General features: G+C 33.0%; 1 protein-coding gene across 1 annotated transcript in view; it reads right to left on the bottom strand.

Annotated features, from left to right (window-relative positions):
- LOC149423316 (disks large homolog 1-like) overlaps positions 1-17,469 on the bottom strand; it is a 469,358-nt gene that overhangs the window by 42,101 nt on the left and 409,788 nt on the right. The window contains exon 4 of the mRNA XM_089632667.1: positions 2,017-2,217. Coding sequence (XP_089488793.1) covers positions 2,017-2,217 — 201 coding nt within the window. The remainder of the gene's footprint in view (positions 1-2,016; positions 2,218-17,469) is intronic.

Genomic DNA, 17,469 nt, shown 5'->3' on the forward strand with positions numbered 1-17,469 from the left:
TGGCGAGTTCTCGTATGTGTAAGACGGCTCGTGACGTATTGTCACCTGTTAGACAAGTAGGTGTTTGAAGTACGTAGGTTGTTCTGTTTACGTTGCGGTTTGGACTGCAGGTACATAATTCGGGAGTAGGTACTAAGTAGGTCGAGCGGTTTATTATTAATTATTTAATTTAGATTTTTCTCGACGCTACAAATTTAATTTATGTACATAATAAAATAACACCTCTTATTGGAAAACCCTATACTATTTAGAGATTCAATACATTTAAACACTTGCCACTTAAGATCTAAATGTTAAATTAATTAATGTTAGAAAATTAGGTTAATTTTCAATCCCTGTAAGTCAACGTTTCAATATATGTATTGAAAGAAAGCAGATACGCAATTGGTTAATATAGATGAAACAGAAAACACTAATAGCTGTTCAATCTTTTCATATATTTCTACGAACAACGTTGCTTTTTAAACCAATTTGGTTTCAACTAGCAGAATTGCAGATCACGCTAAGAACCCTTAGCAACCAGGACTTCTGAGTGTTCACCGGTCTCAGTTCTTTTTTATTTACCTTTTAGTTTTTAAAACTCTCGGATCGAATCAGGTAAACTGGATTACTTAAGCTCAGGATAAACTTGCCGGAGATAAGTGCAATGCTAACTTTCCAAGATAAGCCAGTTTAAAGATCTTTTTTAGATAAAGTTCGTATTTTAACAATTTTTAAGTAGGTATACTGCCTGTGTTAAGAGAAATTAAAAAATCACTACTTTAATTTACAAAAGAGAAAACAAAATATTTTGTGATTTATTTTTGGGGTATTATGCCACCTCGCTACATCAACGCATCTGCCCTGATTATCCTGATCGTACAATGCTCATAATGATCTGTAATGCTGTCCGAAACGTTGGATAAAAAATGAGGTAGCGCAACACGGCATAGTACCCCAAAAATAAATACATTTCCCAGGTTACAGGTGAAGTTAAAAATAACCTGATAATATTTTAAATCGGCGAACTACCATCATAATAAGGGTAAAATGTTATTACAGCGACCAAATAATTAGATAGCAATATTGTTGCATTTTTCATTTGTTTATTTGTGTATTTAAAAAAAAAATTTAAAGAAAGGCAAAAATTTCCGGGTTTCGAATAATCTGAAAATATTTGAAAATCTCCTACTACCACCACAGTAAGTAAATAACACTAACAAATAACACAACGCCTAAGTGGGACCCAAATGCGATGCCAACTCAGCATTGAGTTAAAGATTATTGTCACATTACCTTAATGTCCATCGCGTTTTTGAGGGCTCAAGTAACAATACCTTAAATTTCTTCGACAATATTACGAAAGATTCGTTTGTTGTACCTAAACATCATAATGCTAAGTGCCACGTGGCTCCTTTTTGTGTGGCAACGTTTTGTACTAAATAACTAACACAAAAATCCATATTTATATTTGTGTTTTTTGCGTAAACTCTAATTGTGCGACTTATAAGCTCAAGGTTTACGTGCTAGTTGGTTGGTGGATTGCTAATGGCCTCCAGAATGGTATCATTCAGGGTTTTCCTCCCGCCTAGCGTAGCGATACTATCCGCCGTAAGTTTGGTAATGAAAATAGCCTTGTCCTGGTTGGGCCGCGGCCCGGTTTCGTTCTCGCCCCCCGGCGAAGCTGAAAGTTTGAGCTGGTAAGTTGGTTTGTTGCTACTGACCTCCAGAATGGCATCATTCAGGGTTTGCCTCCCGTTCAGCGTAGCGTCACCATCCGCCGTAAATTTGGTAATGAAGATATCCTGGTCCAGGTTGGACCGTGGCCCGGTCCCGTTCTTGCCTCCCCGTGAAGCTGTGAAAATGAGCTGGTAAGTTGGTTTGTTGCTATTGACCTCCATAATGGTGTCATTCAGGTTAGCCACGCCATCTGCCATATTTTCGGACATGTATACACCTGGTCCCCGCTGGTCCACGGCCCGATGCGGCCAGAGTTGTCAACATGTTGTGCTGGTTAGTTGGTTGATTGCTACTGACCTCCAGAATGGTGTCATTCAGGGTTAGCCTCCCATCCAGCGTAGCCGCACCATCTTCCGTAAGCTTGGTAATATAGATAGCCTGGTCCCCGCTGGGCCGTGGTCCTGTGCCGTCCGTACCCCCGGCGATGCTGAAGCCTAGACCAGCGGACCCTCGCTCCAGCTCCACGGTAAAGAACTGCCACTCGAGCTCGGAGGAAGCCTGCGAAACAAAAGAAAAAAGTTTTTAATAATTCGATTCATATTGATATGATATCTACATTAATAAAATAATTAGGTTCTCAGAGTTTGATTGCACAGTTTACATGCTTTTCGTGACTTTAGAATTAAATTGTTGGCTTAAATCCCAATTTTTGGCGTATAATATATTTTCTCAGTGTTAATAATTCTTTGGAATCTAACTAATCTAACTTAATTAAGATATCATTACAGTGATTACATTTTAGAATGCTATTTATAATCTCTCAAGCCTGTGTTCAAGCCAGTAGTGATTTAACAAAAAAATGTTTTCTTCGTGGTCTTTAATTGAAGGAAAACTGTCATCTTGAGCAAAATGATCATACTTAAAAAATCCAAATATGCTCAGTAGTAGCCAGCTCAAATCTGTGGGATAGTTTCTATTACGGTAACATCCTAAAATTTGTGGGATAGGTTCTATTACGGTAACATCCTAAACTCTGCGGGATAGGTTCCATTACGGTAACATCCTAAAATATGTGGATAGGTTCTATTACGGAAACATCCTAAAATCTGTGGGATAGGTTCAATATTGGTAACATCTTAAACTCTGTTGGATAGGTTCTATGACGGCAACATCCTAAACTCTGTGGGATAGGTTCTATTACGGTAAAATCCTAAACTCTGTGGGATAGGTTCTATTACTGTAACATCCTAAACTATTGTCATATCCACATTGTCATTAAACTATATTTATAAACCATATCATGTATTTACGTTTTATCCATATCCGTTTTCATTTTATCAATTCAGGAGGACGCAATTAGATTTGTGGTTTCCGAAATAACTATTGTATAATGATTAGATAGTTCATGTTATGAATTTGCCTTTATCAACGATTACATTATTTAAATACATATAATATATTTGGTGAGCTCATCAAATTTCACCGAAATTATGTCGATAGTTTTGGTTATTAGAAATTGATTAATCCATAACCACCCACAAACAGAAACATCTATCAATACGTTTAACGGTTTACCGCACCTAATTGTACGTAATGCAGGAAATAACTCACAAATTACTCCTACGGTCACAAAATATACCCACTACGAAAAATTAAGCAATTGAAAATTTTTCATGATTCTTTGCTAACACACGAAACCATTCTTTTTTTAAGCGTGATATTATATATTATTTTTAAACTACTCACACTTAATGCAAATAAATCAATTCCTCGGTTCATAACCACGAAATTTTATTTATTTAATTTCTTAATTTCGTGAAAACCACACTCTTGCCCAACATTTTAACAAAAGCGGCCAGGATTGCCCAGAAATGCCAAACAAAGAATGAATCGTAATTACATTATTTTATATGTAAGTTTATCTTTATTCGTTATTTATTAACGCCTTATCGGGCTTTAACATAGTAAATTGACAGTATTTGTATGTAAGTGTAACATAATACATGCATAAAATAGCTAAATATAATTTACTCATTAGGTAATTAGAAAATAAATTTATGTAATATACTGATATGTATTATGAAACAAAAGTTTAGAAAAAGAAGAAAAATAATGTCTGTTGTATCTAATGAACTAAATAAGTAATGGCAAAATACCAACGCCGTAATTAATATTGAATTTAAATAATAGTACTTGAAATGGTAAAGTAAATCAAAGTATAATATACATATCAAGTATGACCGTACATGCATACAGTCATTAATATGCGTCCAAAAAATAAATAACAAATAAACTAAGGAGAATGTTAGTTAAACGTTGGAAGGTATAGAGACAAAACTTTTTTTAAAGCCAATAAATAATTCATGTTAATAACTAGCAAATAAGTCTGAAATTAGTTGCCTTTTGTAACTCACAAAGTTATTGACACCAAATATATCAATACGTTCACAGTATTTGTTTGCAAGGTGATGAATTCTTGGAATTGGTGAATACATAGAGTAGTTAGTATCGAGGTTATTGTTACATTTAAAAGTGTCTTTGCTTCGAGTTTGTCTGGCAGGTACATTCATATAAATTAATTCCAATAATTCAGGGCTGTCAATGAGAGATTTGATAATTTTGAATAAAAATAATATATCAGTTAGAACTCTTCTGATAGTTTGAGAAGTCTGGTTTCGGTATGTAAGTTATTACAATTTATAAATTCGATGGAAATATTCATTTTAAAATTGATGTACCGAAGAAATTTATTTTGTACCTTTTCTAAGGCTTATAAAGATAATTTTAATTTTCGTAAAAAAATTAACAGGCAACGTGAAAAAAGATTATTAATTTTAATCGTAATCATTTTTTTAAGAACTTATGCAAGATATGAATACTATTTTTTAATATTAGATTGTAGATTAATTTTTCTTCTTTCGATTGATATCAAAAGTTAGATATGGTCTTCCTGAAGTGTGAAAAGTTAATGCTTTCAAACCTATGCAGGTAAATAACCGGCGTATTTTCCGAAATAACAGTACAAGGCTGCATGTCACGTTGGTGATGGGATTTGTACAGTGGTAAATAAAAAATGCACGTTTTAAATAAAAGAAAAATATCATTCGCTTACCCAATTAGCTTTAATTAGATAGGTTATTTGGGAATAATATTTCGTTAAACATTTGAAAAAATGTGAAAAAAAATATTAACAAACTGTTCACACTCTGTCATATTCATATTCTGTCGTATCTGTTCATATTCTGTCTGGATGAGTGTATACCTGACTTTATAATGACTGAGACTGCGCAAAGAATTACGATCGAAAGTTGTAATTTTCGCTAGTGTAACCTTAAAAATGATTCGATTCTTATGTTTTTAGTATCAAATTAATGAGGAGACTATGTTAAAGCAATCTCGATACTATAATGTAAAAACAAAAAAATATTGTTTTTTATGTAAACACATGACTGACCGAGTTGAAACAATTTTCAGTTACGTCTGAAAATATTCGATAATATTTTACACAAAATACAAAACATATTCATATTTTTTTACCAACAGAAGCAGAAAAGACTAAAGTAACAATACATATTATTTTTGTATAAAAAACATATAAATATATTCATATTTCTACTGAAAACACGTCAGGAACACAAAAAATGACCGTAAAACATCATTCAACTTTATCACTTAATAAATATCAGGGTTATCACTATAAAATCTTTAGTAGAAGAAAGTTCGATTCAGTGATTACACGGAGCAATGTAAAGCTATTTATTTATATAGCTGTAATCATTGACTAAATACAACAATACATAAACTATCTAACAAAATAATAAAAGAGTAACTCAGGATGGTTTTTGGGCGACATCGCAAGTTCTAAAAAGGGAACTATGCTGATTTAACGGCTTCCCGCGTAAAATTAATAATCATTTATTTGAATTTTCTGATTTCTTCCATTATACTTATACTTTTTTTTATTAATAGCCAATTTTTTTATTTTCTTTCAATATTTTTTTACATTTCATAGTCATCCAGTAATGTTGACTTCACTGGGTGACTGAGGCCTACAATTCGTGAGAATACAATTATTCTTGATTTCAAAATTAATCTTTATCTCTCTACATACTTTCTTTGTTATTATTATTACTCAAATATTCGCACCGTTCTTACCCCAGAAGAAACAATTAAGATAGTGAATGGATCCGCGTAATAGAGATTTTAACTTTGTTTAATTTAATAACATAATATACTGGGTTTTTCTAAATAAACACAAAATAAAAATTTCCAAAATTCATCATTAAGTATATTAAAAACGAAAAACGGCCAGCAAGATTAAGAAATAAGCACCCACCTTTTCAATTTCCAATAAAAATAATGAATTTACAAATTTTCTGTTATTACATTTACCTATATTATCGGATCGACAACAACACGGTGTTGGTTGTAGTTTCAATACCGCCTAACTGATGTCGGTAGAGTGTGTAGTTCCAAGTTATTGTTATCCAGTTTTAAGGTTTTTCCATAGATGGCGGTATTTAAACTATTTGACAAAGATAGCATGTCGGTTGTACAGGAATAGTTACGGGTACAGCCGATGTCCAGCCGATCCCTAGTTCATTTCTGGTTGCTTCCCTTGTAGAATAACTGGTAATAATAACTCTGATAAAACGGACGTTTGTCCTGAAAAATATTCATTGTAATTACCTAACGATAGTAAGTACTCGTCATCTACGACAAATCAAAGCATTTATTGAATACTCCCAATCTTAAGTGTATTTCAAACAAAGAAGATAATAAAACAGTACAGCAGTACATCACACACATAGGAAAAATGTGTGTTAAAAGTAAGACAGAAAATGACTCTGTTTTAATTTTTTTCAATCGTGTTCGTAACTGCCGCACCATTGCAAGAGTTCTAGAAACACACTAAAGTTAAACCTTTACGCTTTGTTCACACGATACAGAAAATTTTATGAACGTGAATTTTGCAGGAAACTGGTATAACCATTGCAGCGTTAACTCGACATGTTAAATTTGTTGTGACGTCTCTCTCTGCGCCCGTTCCGCGAGTGGTTTATTTATACCTGTTCCTTTATCGACTCTAAAAAATTGACATATACATGCTTTCAAGAGCTCGCTCACACGATATTGTAAATTTGGCGTATGTATTTTAGTAAGTCACCACCGTTTTTGTGTCGTGACTCAGATAACATCGCAGGCATATCCTAAAACATTCATCATAAGGTTTTTTTTCAGAATCGAGATGTTTATTTATGTGAAATTATTTATAGTTTATCGATCATTTTGAATATCCTTTCAATAGTGCTGTTCTCTCACGTTTTTACAAATCCTGTATCCTTCTAGTCACGGTGATGACTATAATTGAGTAGCTTTTGTATTTGACGGCCGGCATAGTCCAGTGGTAACGCATTGGACTGCCATTCCGAAGGTCGCGGGTTCGAACCCGGCGTGCGCAAATAAATTTTATTTGATTAATTTGTGTTATTTCACAATTAATTAATTAAAATAATATATAGTATATTTGCGGCACATCCAGAGTGGAAGATACTACCAGTATCGCCCTGGTGTAAGACCACCATTCAGAATTGAAACGTTGCTCCAAATGGCTTTAGCCGTGTTTAGTGACTAGATCTGAATAGCCAGGTACTTCCCCACCTTCCTCTTTCCCTTCCCCACTTACCTTCAGCCTCACAACATCCCCCAATTGGGGATGCCATAGTCTCACTGGCTCCAGACGGGAGCAGTTGGGACTCTTGTGAGGTATTCACTATAAAAAAAATATAAAAAAAAATATGCAAAATCATTTTAAAGGCCTATATCATTTCAGTTTTTATTCAGATTTTATATCATTAATGAGATTGGAAGATCAATATTATTATCATTAGAAAGTATAGTCTTATACAGTGCATAAGTTAGGTTAGGCTAGCTAACATAAAGTCTATATGCTAGGTTTGCACGAGCAAAAGTAATCTATTAGTCGTTACCATAATAAAAAAAATGTGATAAATTTATAGATGATTTAAAAAAAAAAATTATATATGTACATATATACGACTACACCGTGACCGTCCAATTATTTATTATTTAAACTGTAACATGTCTTTCCACCATTTTAACATTGTTCAAGCAGGATGTTATGTCATCAGTGAAGAGTAGAAATTTAACACTTTTCAAGCATGACGTTTTATAACCAGCGAAGAGTATAAATTTAATATTGTTTAGACAGGATGATATGTCATCAGCGAAGAGTATAAATTTAACATTGTTCAAGCAGGATGTTATGTCATCATTGAAGATCATAAATGTAACATTGTTCAAACGTGTCATCAGCGAAGAGTAAAAATTGAACATTGTCTACGCAGGATTTTATGTCATCAGCGAAGAGAATATATTTAGAATTGTAGAAGCAGGATGTTATTTCATCAATAAAAACAAGATTATGCATGCTGCTTATCGGCAATCACCTTCGCAAGAACAGGATATTATATTCATTTATCTAGTAGGGTAGGAATCACTTATATGTAAATAGAAAAGACACATGCAAATGACTTGTTATAATAATTCCAATTGAACAATCTATACGGGGAAGGTTATGTTTGAATTGTCTATTTCAACGGGGCCAATGCGCATAAATGTTGGCGTATTTTCATTAGGTTAAATCGATAAAGTGAAAATCGGCTCTATGTCGTATGTGTATAATCGGCGAATATGTTCTGGATAAAAAGATCTGAGACAAGATGCTTTGTATTTGGAATTTAAAAAAGCACATTTCAGAAAAAATTGACTTCCTAAAATAATATTTTTTGCTCAACTAACTAAGGAAGCGAAAACTTGTTGCTATCGTAATTTAAATATTGAACTGGAATGACTATTACAAAATATCGACAAGATTTTATTAATTTATTTTAAAGCGATAAAAATATGTAATTGTTAAGCCGAATCTGTACCCAATTGAACGTTTTTTGCTCCACAATGTCATCCCAAAATATCATATAGGGATCATGCTTTTTTATGTGAGTAGGTACGACAAAAGAATCTCAACAGTTTCCAATCGCCTGAAGCCAGTGAGACTATGGCATAAACGGAAAAAATGCTATTGTTATTTTTTTAGGAACCTCTTCAAATCAATGGTATTTCAGTTAAAAACGGGATTGCAAGCCTTACGAATGAATTAATTGGTTTCCTTATAAACTTTTAGTAAATTACAATATATTAGTAATGTACTAAAATTAAGCGTCATTGTGTTGGAACACGTGTTTACGAAAATCCGTATATTTTTGCATTACAACGAAAATTCCTTGCATCGTTATGATTACCAGGGCTAATCGATAAAACATGTTGTATTAATAAGGCCATTGGGGTATCCCGTGAGACTTCAGGCAGAGGAGAGTTAATGGAATTGTGGAAAAGAAGATTGTTGGTGTTTTTGGTTATTCTTCCACTTTATTTTGAATATTATATATTTTTTAATATTACACCTTACAATAACGTCTGTTTCTGCTATCATGGTACGAGAACACGCCATCAGATGGAATGCAGGAAAACACTTCTTCTTCTTGACATATAAATTGATTAAATTACAATATAATTGCAGAGGATCTTATTTTCCTCTGCTCAAACTTTAAACTGCAAGAAATGAAGGTCTAGTTTCCTTTATTCTTCAGTTTTCCCTAGGTTTACATAAACCTAATAATTATCTCACGACTGACTGCGTAGGTACGCATGTACCTACCAGTTATTTCAATAGTGCCCTTTTTCTGGGAGGTATCTGTATTTAAACTAAATTCTTGAAGGACATATTACAAAAATAAAGTTGTTCCAACCGCTTGTCGGAAAACAACATTCTTAAACATAAAAGATAATGCACTTAACTATCCTAAATAATACAGACGTGATTTAAACAATACAAATATTTTAAAGGGATTATTTTAAGGGAGATGAAACTTTACTTGGGGTTTTTATTACTATGGGACAGGGGTGGGAAAGATATTGGAAAATATTTTTAGGCATAATGGTTTAACTAGGGTGATCATAAAATGTCACGAATTCTTAAATCATAAATGATACACAAAAAAGACAATATTTTTATAAAAATACCAGGCCAATGAATTGTTTTATTGTAGGGTCAAATGTGAAAATGTGGGAAACTATGCTAACTTGGAAAAATACGAACTGTGGGAACGGGCCTGAAGGCTAAATTTTATTGAGCAATATGTAAAAGTCGCATTCTGGAAGATCCAACGTCCATGTCTGCACGGTGTAAAGCTAAGGAAACTATAACGTTATCCAGTTGGGCAACGTTGTGAGGTGGGTTAAGATACGGGATGCGGGAAGAGATTGAAGAGATGAAGAAGGAAAAAAAATGTCTGAAATGTGATCCGGTAAACCATAATTTTTTAACACCTTTGCAAATATCATGCTATCCAAATCCTTTCTAGATCGTCCCCTTGATACCAAATCCTTTCCAGATCGTCCTCTTGATACCAAACGTTTTTCATTCGGGCATTCAGGCTTCGTTTCCCACGAGTCATCCATCTCAAAGTTTTATTTTCAGTAAATACTGAATACTGAATACCGATACTCTTTTTGGAATTTGATTTCCTAAAGGACCCGCTGCACGTGATGGGGCCGGTGGCTGTATTAAAAAATATTGCGCGGAAAAGCCTTTGGAATTCGCTGCAGACTCAGTCCTCTAGCGCTGTACTAATTAGAGAGGATTTTCATCGAGCTATACGGATTTAAACACGTCCACGAAATTTCATCAACTGGATTTGTGGCATTATAAAAAATACTAATTTCGGTTGTGGGTCTGTTTTTCAGTGGAACTCTGGTTCAATGAACTCGAATTTGCTTTGAAAGTGTTGTTTTCACAATTGAAACCTATTGAAACAAAATGTTGTCTTACTTGAGATAGCGTTTGAAAATAAATAATAAAACTAGCTGTTGTGTACCCAACGTTGCTCGGATGTATGAGTGGTTTGGAGTAAATTTTGAACAAACATAATCATTTTACCGTACATAAGTATTTGTTTCGCTTGATCGTGCCCTTCCTCGGGCGGTTTTATGTCATTATTACGTATCATAAATGAAAATATTAAAATCACAAATTATCAGAATCAGAAAAATAAACGTTGAATATTCCGCAGATTTTTGACGGTATTCAAAGTTTGTGAAAATACCACATTACGAATTATTGTGCTGAATTTCACGTAGTTGTTTTACCCAAGTTCACTTTGAAAGCTCATAATGCGGTCTACTCACCATTCGATTTGGCAATTCAACGGCTGCACAGCCGTGCTTGGAGAAGTTGGGGTTTGCTCCATCTGATCTGCCTGTGTGGTGATTGACTTTGCTTCGTCACTTTCTAAATCTCAACGGATCGGATCAGCGTCGGCTTTATTGACAAAAAAAATAAAGCAATTCGAATACATAAATGTTGGACAAAAAAATGGTTAGTCGAAAGGAGTAAGTTAAGCCACATAAACATCGCAATTTCTTTCTCTGACCGCACCGAGAAAAATTCCTACTGTTGAATATCGCTAATTTATTGATAATCTGTTCGATTTTTTTGTAATCCGGTCGAAAAAGGGATTCCAGGCAATTAACGAATGAAATGATAGGTTACTAATAAACTAATAAAAACTAAAATACTAACGTTTTATCACGATGTCGGAACCCGCGTTCATAAAAGTCAGAATATTTCCGCATTCCATCATTGTGTATTATCAAAGCAAGTGCAGGTTCATTAACACGTGTTCCAAATTTTAGGAATTTACTAATAGTTTATCAGGAAACGGGCTGCAATCCCGTTTTTAAACGCAGCGGTTTTAGAATTTCTGAATACGCCAAACCGCGTACAAACACGCACTACGGCTGGCGTTTTTACTTAATTCTATTTCATGGTGGTACAAAAAAAAATATGTTTACGAGTATAAATGAACACATTAATTTAGTACACCGTTTGCAAAATATGAAAAAAATATTAGAAATGAAATTCATTGAATGTGAAGTAATACACATTCAATGAGGAAGTAAATCATTGAGGTCGATGCGAATATATTTTTGCAAGATATTTTATTTATGATTCCTTATTAATATCCTTAATAGGACTCACGAAGAGAAAATCATTGTCAGAGAAAAAAAGGTTGTGTGTGGTGAATGGATAAATTAATATCGTTTGTATATAAACATGTAATAATATTTCATCTCTTTCTTGAATGTGGTAGGCGAAATGGTTGTCGTGTGGAACACTGCACACTGGAATGAATATATGAGGTGATGACTGTCAACAACGTTGTTGTTGACGATTTTGAAAATAAATTGCCCGTAATTAGGGATTCTTCTATAAATTCTGACGCTGTTACCACAACATGTACCTATGCATAATCCACATCTTATAACAGGTCGTTACAGTTCATTATAATTTACTTGTCATGTTATCAACCATAATATTATTCCGTTTTTATACATACAAAACAAATTCAAGGCGAACGCAATATGGTTTTCTAACTATAAATACCTTGAATAAGTATATTCAAGGTTCGAGGAAATTTAGCGACATAATTTTCATTTAAACTCGTTCTCAGTAACATAAACTTGACGGAATAATAATCCAAGTTTCAAACGCCTCCCAAACTTTATGTGCGGTTTTCTCAATATATTCGTATTCTCTCCTGTGCTTTACGGTAACCAACTTTTATGACTGCGAATAACAAAGCATATTTTTTATTATTAACTGTCCCTTGTTCACGTGTTTGGTCCATTAGTTTTTACTGTAACTTGTATTTTGTTATTTTTTATGTCTTTGGCGGAACAATTTATTCTAGTACTTGCGACGGAAAACTTAACAGGCTTTTTGGGTTTTCATCCCTTTAAATCTATAGCCCTCCGAGGGTAACATTTTCATTTTTGTTCATCAGTTGCTTAACGATAAAAAATACCATTTGGGATACGTTGATTAAATTGTTCCCAGCAGTGAAAGTCTACTAAGTCACATCAATCATTTTTCTTAGTAGTAAAAGTCTACAAAGCTACATCTATATTTTTTTCCTGTAGTGAAAATCTACAAAGCTACATCTATCTATTTTCTCAATAGTGAAAATCTACAAAGCTATATATATCTATTTTCTCAGTAGTGAAAGTCTACAAAGCTACATATATCTATTTTCTCCATACTGAAAATCTACAGAGCTACATCTATCTATCTATTTTCTCAGTAGTGAAAATCTACAAAGTTATATCTATCTATTTTCTCAGTAGTGAAAGTCTACAAAGCTACATCTATCTATTTTCTCAGTAGTGAAAGTCTACATATATCTTTTTTTTTAGTTTACAATTTTAGTTTATGCTTTTCATAAGCCAAAATAAACCATTTTGTCCCAATATTAGAAGTTACGCAAAATCATTGAAGATAATATCCACAACATTGAAGTCAGAACCTCAGCCTCGCCGGGGCTTTGCTCTGAGACCTCGGCAAGGCTGAGATCCTGGGTTTAATCCCTAAATGCGACCGAATGTTTTTGTGCTATTTCTGTTTTACATCGTTCGTTTGAGAGTTATTATCTTTAACAATTAAAAATTACAATTCGAAGTTTTGCTCAATAAGTTGTTCTACTATAAAAATATTGAATACATAATAATTTAATAAAATTTTCAACATAATATAATACCTGAAAAAAAATGGCTTAGACAACTCTTGCACTAGATATTTAGGGCCTAACTAATAAACGTGTTTTAAATATTATACAACTGATAAACAACCAGTTCTGAATGGTTGTTTATCAGTTGTGTAAAATTTAAAAAATATTTATTTGTAAGGGGGCAATTGTTTTTCTTCCCTTCCCCGCACTTATTCCACAAGAGTGTTTATTAGGTGTTCCACAGCAACACTCGCTCCGGAAAATTGCGTTGTGTGATTAAAACATTAAAAAATAATAATTTCCACAAACCTTCCAAATTTACTGATAAAATAAAGGATTACGAGAAAGTCTAATTCAGAGAATAACAGGAGTGTAACTATTTACTGAGCGTAAATAACATTTACACAACGGTCACAACTTTAAATTGTTTATTTTGTGTAAGCGTCCCTTAAGAGAGACAATTTGAGCCAACTTAATTACGAAGAAAGATAATAAAATGTTAATTAGCCGCAGTAGGTACACCTATTTAACTCTGAAATGAAAATATCCCGACTATGTAAATTCCCATGGAAAGCGTGCTCAAATTCGTAAACTTTATAAAATTAACTTCGAACTTAAATTATTTGACGTGAATTGTTCTGAATTCAGAGAAAGGCTATAATAAAGAAGTATATTATTTTTTTTGCTCTTCATAATAATTGAAGGAATTTATTTTTTTAAACGTGAAGTTGGACTCCGCTTAAAGTTACAAGGATGTTGGAACTTTATTGTTTGGGCGCTCTGGTTTAGTTTCTTAAAGAACACACCTTTTCATGTGAATTTTAAACAATAGTTATTATTTTACGTGACATAGTTAATGACTGTTTGGAATTTTTTTTCTTCTTTTTTGCCTGTTTTGAGATTTACATTCCACAATGTTCGCAGATGAATAGTAGTAAGATCTGGAACCAGACAGAAGAAAGACGTAAGTTGACTGAATAATGTAGATACTAGGTCCATTTTTTACGTGAATACTGCACAAGCGTCCCAACTGCTCCCAACCGTCTGGAGCCAGTGAGACTATGGCAAACCCTATAAAAGACACAGAGCATCCCAAAAAATGACAAAGGCCTTGAGGGAAATTATTTTCCTCATGGTCTCCCGTGTGGGGCTTGATTTAAAAAAATACACAACATTTATTTTTTTGACATTCTTAAGAATTGCGGAGATGCATTCAAAAAGTGTTAGGTTTTGTAAAGAGTGATAAATTACATATGTAATGTTTTAGAAATTGTATTTAATGATACAATTCCTCTTGTCATGCTATGCTGTGCTAGAACATTTGTTCTACCCTGTGGTATCTTGAACAAGTCGTGTATCGTGCATGAATATTAGAAAACCGTGCAAGATACATGAAAAACAGAATTAATCAGCTGCACGGAAAAAATAAGTAATGGTAATTTATTAAGAATCTCTTCAAATTATTGGTAATCCGGCTTAAAACGGGATTACAGGCCGTTTTCCTTCTTTTATATCTTTCACTTAAATTCCAAAAATATTGGTACACGGTAACACGTTTTCATGCAACTGCGTTTGTCTTGATAATATATAATGACGAAATGTTTATTTTTTTATGAACGCGTGTTCCGACATCGTGATAATATATCTGTATTTTACTAAAAGTCTATCAATAAATCCGTCAGTATATTCGTTAAGGGCCTGCAATCACGCTTTTAATCGGATTTCGAAGAATTATAAGAGATTCTTAATAAATTAGCAATACTTAATTTTCTCCGCGTCCACTTACGGTTTGATAGTGAGAATATTAGAGATTGTTAGTAAAATATTTGAGTCGGGTCTTTTCAAGATTCAGAAAAACAGAACGTATTTTGTAATAGGCATAAATAAAAAAAAAAAATAAAATAAAGAAGTGAGTGTACGTCAGGACGTTTTTTGGCGGATCCCCTCTGCCTTTCTCACAGGAAATGATATGATGCTTAGTTAGAAAGAAGCTAGTGAAATACGGAAACCAAAATAAAAAAGTTAATTTATTGGTAGAGTGAGTAAACAAAACATCCGAAAACAACCTCAACAAAAGCTAGAAGAAAAAGAGCCATGTTCAAAAAAATCCCCAACCTAACCAAAAAAGAGTCGCTTAACCAATAAAATCGAAGAGATAATTACATATATTTAAAAATCAATAAAGGGACGTTCCTACTTAACATTTCACTTAGTTAGTTCATTAATAGTAATGGGGAAAATAATATTCAATACCAAGAGCGATTAACTTAAGTAGTGAATACATTATAGAACAATTAAGCTTAAACTGGGTACCTACCGCTAGTAATCAAAGGACGAAATCGGGGAAATAAAACTTTAATGGTAAGTACGTCTCAGATTAAGTATTTACTTCAAAGCGGTGCAAAAATATTATGTCTGCAAAAAAAATGTTGACGAATTAAAACTTTCAGGAAATTATCAATTTGGCGACCTCGGTGTACTTTGTACATACTTGCGACACTTTATAGAGTGGTTATATATATATACTTGCGGCACTTTCTAGAGTGGTGATACATACTCTTAGAATCACCCTGGTAAAAAAACTACATTCAGAAAAAAAAAATTGCTTGAAATGTCTGCAGGTTTGTGCTCGTTTTTCTTCTTAAGGCGAAATAGGTAGACTTGACCTGAAATTTGGCATTTTTGAGTCCACTTTTAGACGTATGGACACTTTTCTAGAAAAAAACACAAAATGATTTCGAAAGATCGTTATTTTATCTTGTAAAGTAAGATGTAAAATTTTGATAAATAATATTATTTTCATATCATAATAAAGTGTTACCGTTGGACGATGCGCAGATTTGTTGCATTTTAAAAGGTGAAGTTGTATTATACAACAAATATTTCAAATCATATAATAATACAGTATAAACAATCAATAAATTATCTATCATAAGTATGTATAAGAATTTTGTTTTTATTTCAAATAAAATTACTAATAAATAAATCCGAGCACGCGTTTTGTAACGAAAATCCCTCAATTGGACTATTTATTTATGGTCTTACAAATTGGTATAGTTCAGATTTTAAAAAAAAAATTATTTACCAAGACATTATTGAAACATTAGAAATAATTTATGACCAAAAAATATATTCTTAAAGTATATAATAGTAATTAATTTCGATTCGCGTTTGTTGTTTGTGATTACCCCGGCGCAAGCCGAAATTTTATCATTCCCCGCTGCGACAGGGCGGCGAGCGGACGTCTATTCCACGCCAGTCTACTTGATAACATTTTAAAGAAATTACTCGCTTAAAAATGAGGAGGAAAATACCCTCGAAAAAAAGTTTTATTAGATAGCACAAATTACGACATCAAAAACGTACGTGGGAGATATATTTTCAGAAAAAACAAGGTTATTTTTGACATACTAACCTATGATTTTTCAATCGAAATTTACTCGTGAATTTAATAACATTTCGAAAATTAGACGAGTCAGGTCGCTCCGTTAATCATGAAAACAAATATATGAAAGCGATAAAATATTATGCAATCGCATAACTACGTGTATGTAGGTAGGTACCGTAGAAAATTGTTGGAAATAAAACCTAGTTTTAATATATATACTACTTCAGTTGTAAGGAATAAACCCTCTTTTCAATGTCATACATATCAAATCAAGTAATACTTTAAAGATAAGTATTAGAAATAAAACTTACCGGTAATACCTTTCGGACAAACGAATAAATAAGTAAAACAAAAGATTTTTACTCACCTTTGGAAAACTCGTGTAAAATATTTAAAAAAAAAAAACAAATTAAACAAATATTAATTTGTTTTTTTTTTTTAAATGTATATTCATATACCTACATATTTTATATTTACCATGTCAACAAACTGCATTTGTATTTATTTATGTTTACGCACTCCGACGTATAATTTACAAATATGTATGTGACTACTTATTAGGAAGAAAGCTACAACCAAGAATTTAACAACAATAATTGTTATTTCATCGGAACCATGCTGTAGTTTTCACAGCCACGCGAGTGTACGGCTCGCAGCGGAATGAATTCGGTATTTCTGTCTCGGTCTAAAAAAACGTCCGATCGCGAGACCGTCTTTTACCGAAATTTGAATTCTTATCCGCTGGTTAAACCACCTTAACCAAGCAACGGATTTTGA

Source organism: Hesperophylax consimilis, chromosome 6, assembly GCF_061612785.1.
Source record: "Hesperophylax consimilis isolate HC1 chromosome 6, BYU_Hcon_1.0, whole genome shotgun sequence".
NCBI classification, from domain to species: Eukaryota; Metazoa; Arthropoda; class Insecta; order Trichoptera; family Limnephilidae; genus Hesperophylax; species Hesperophylax consimilis.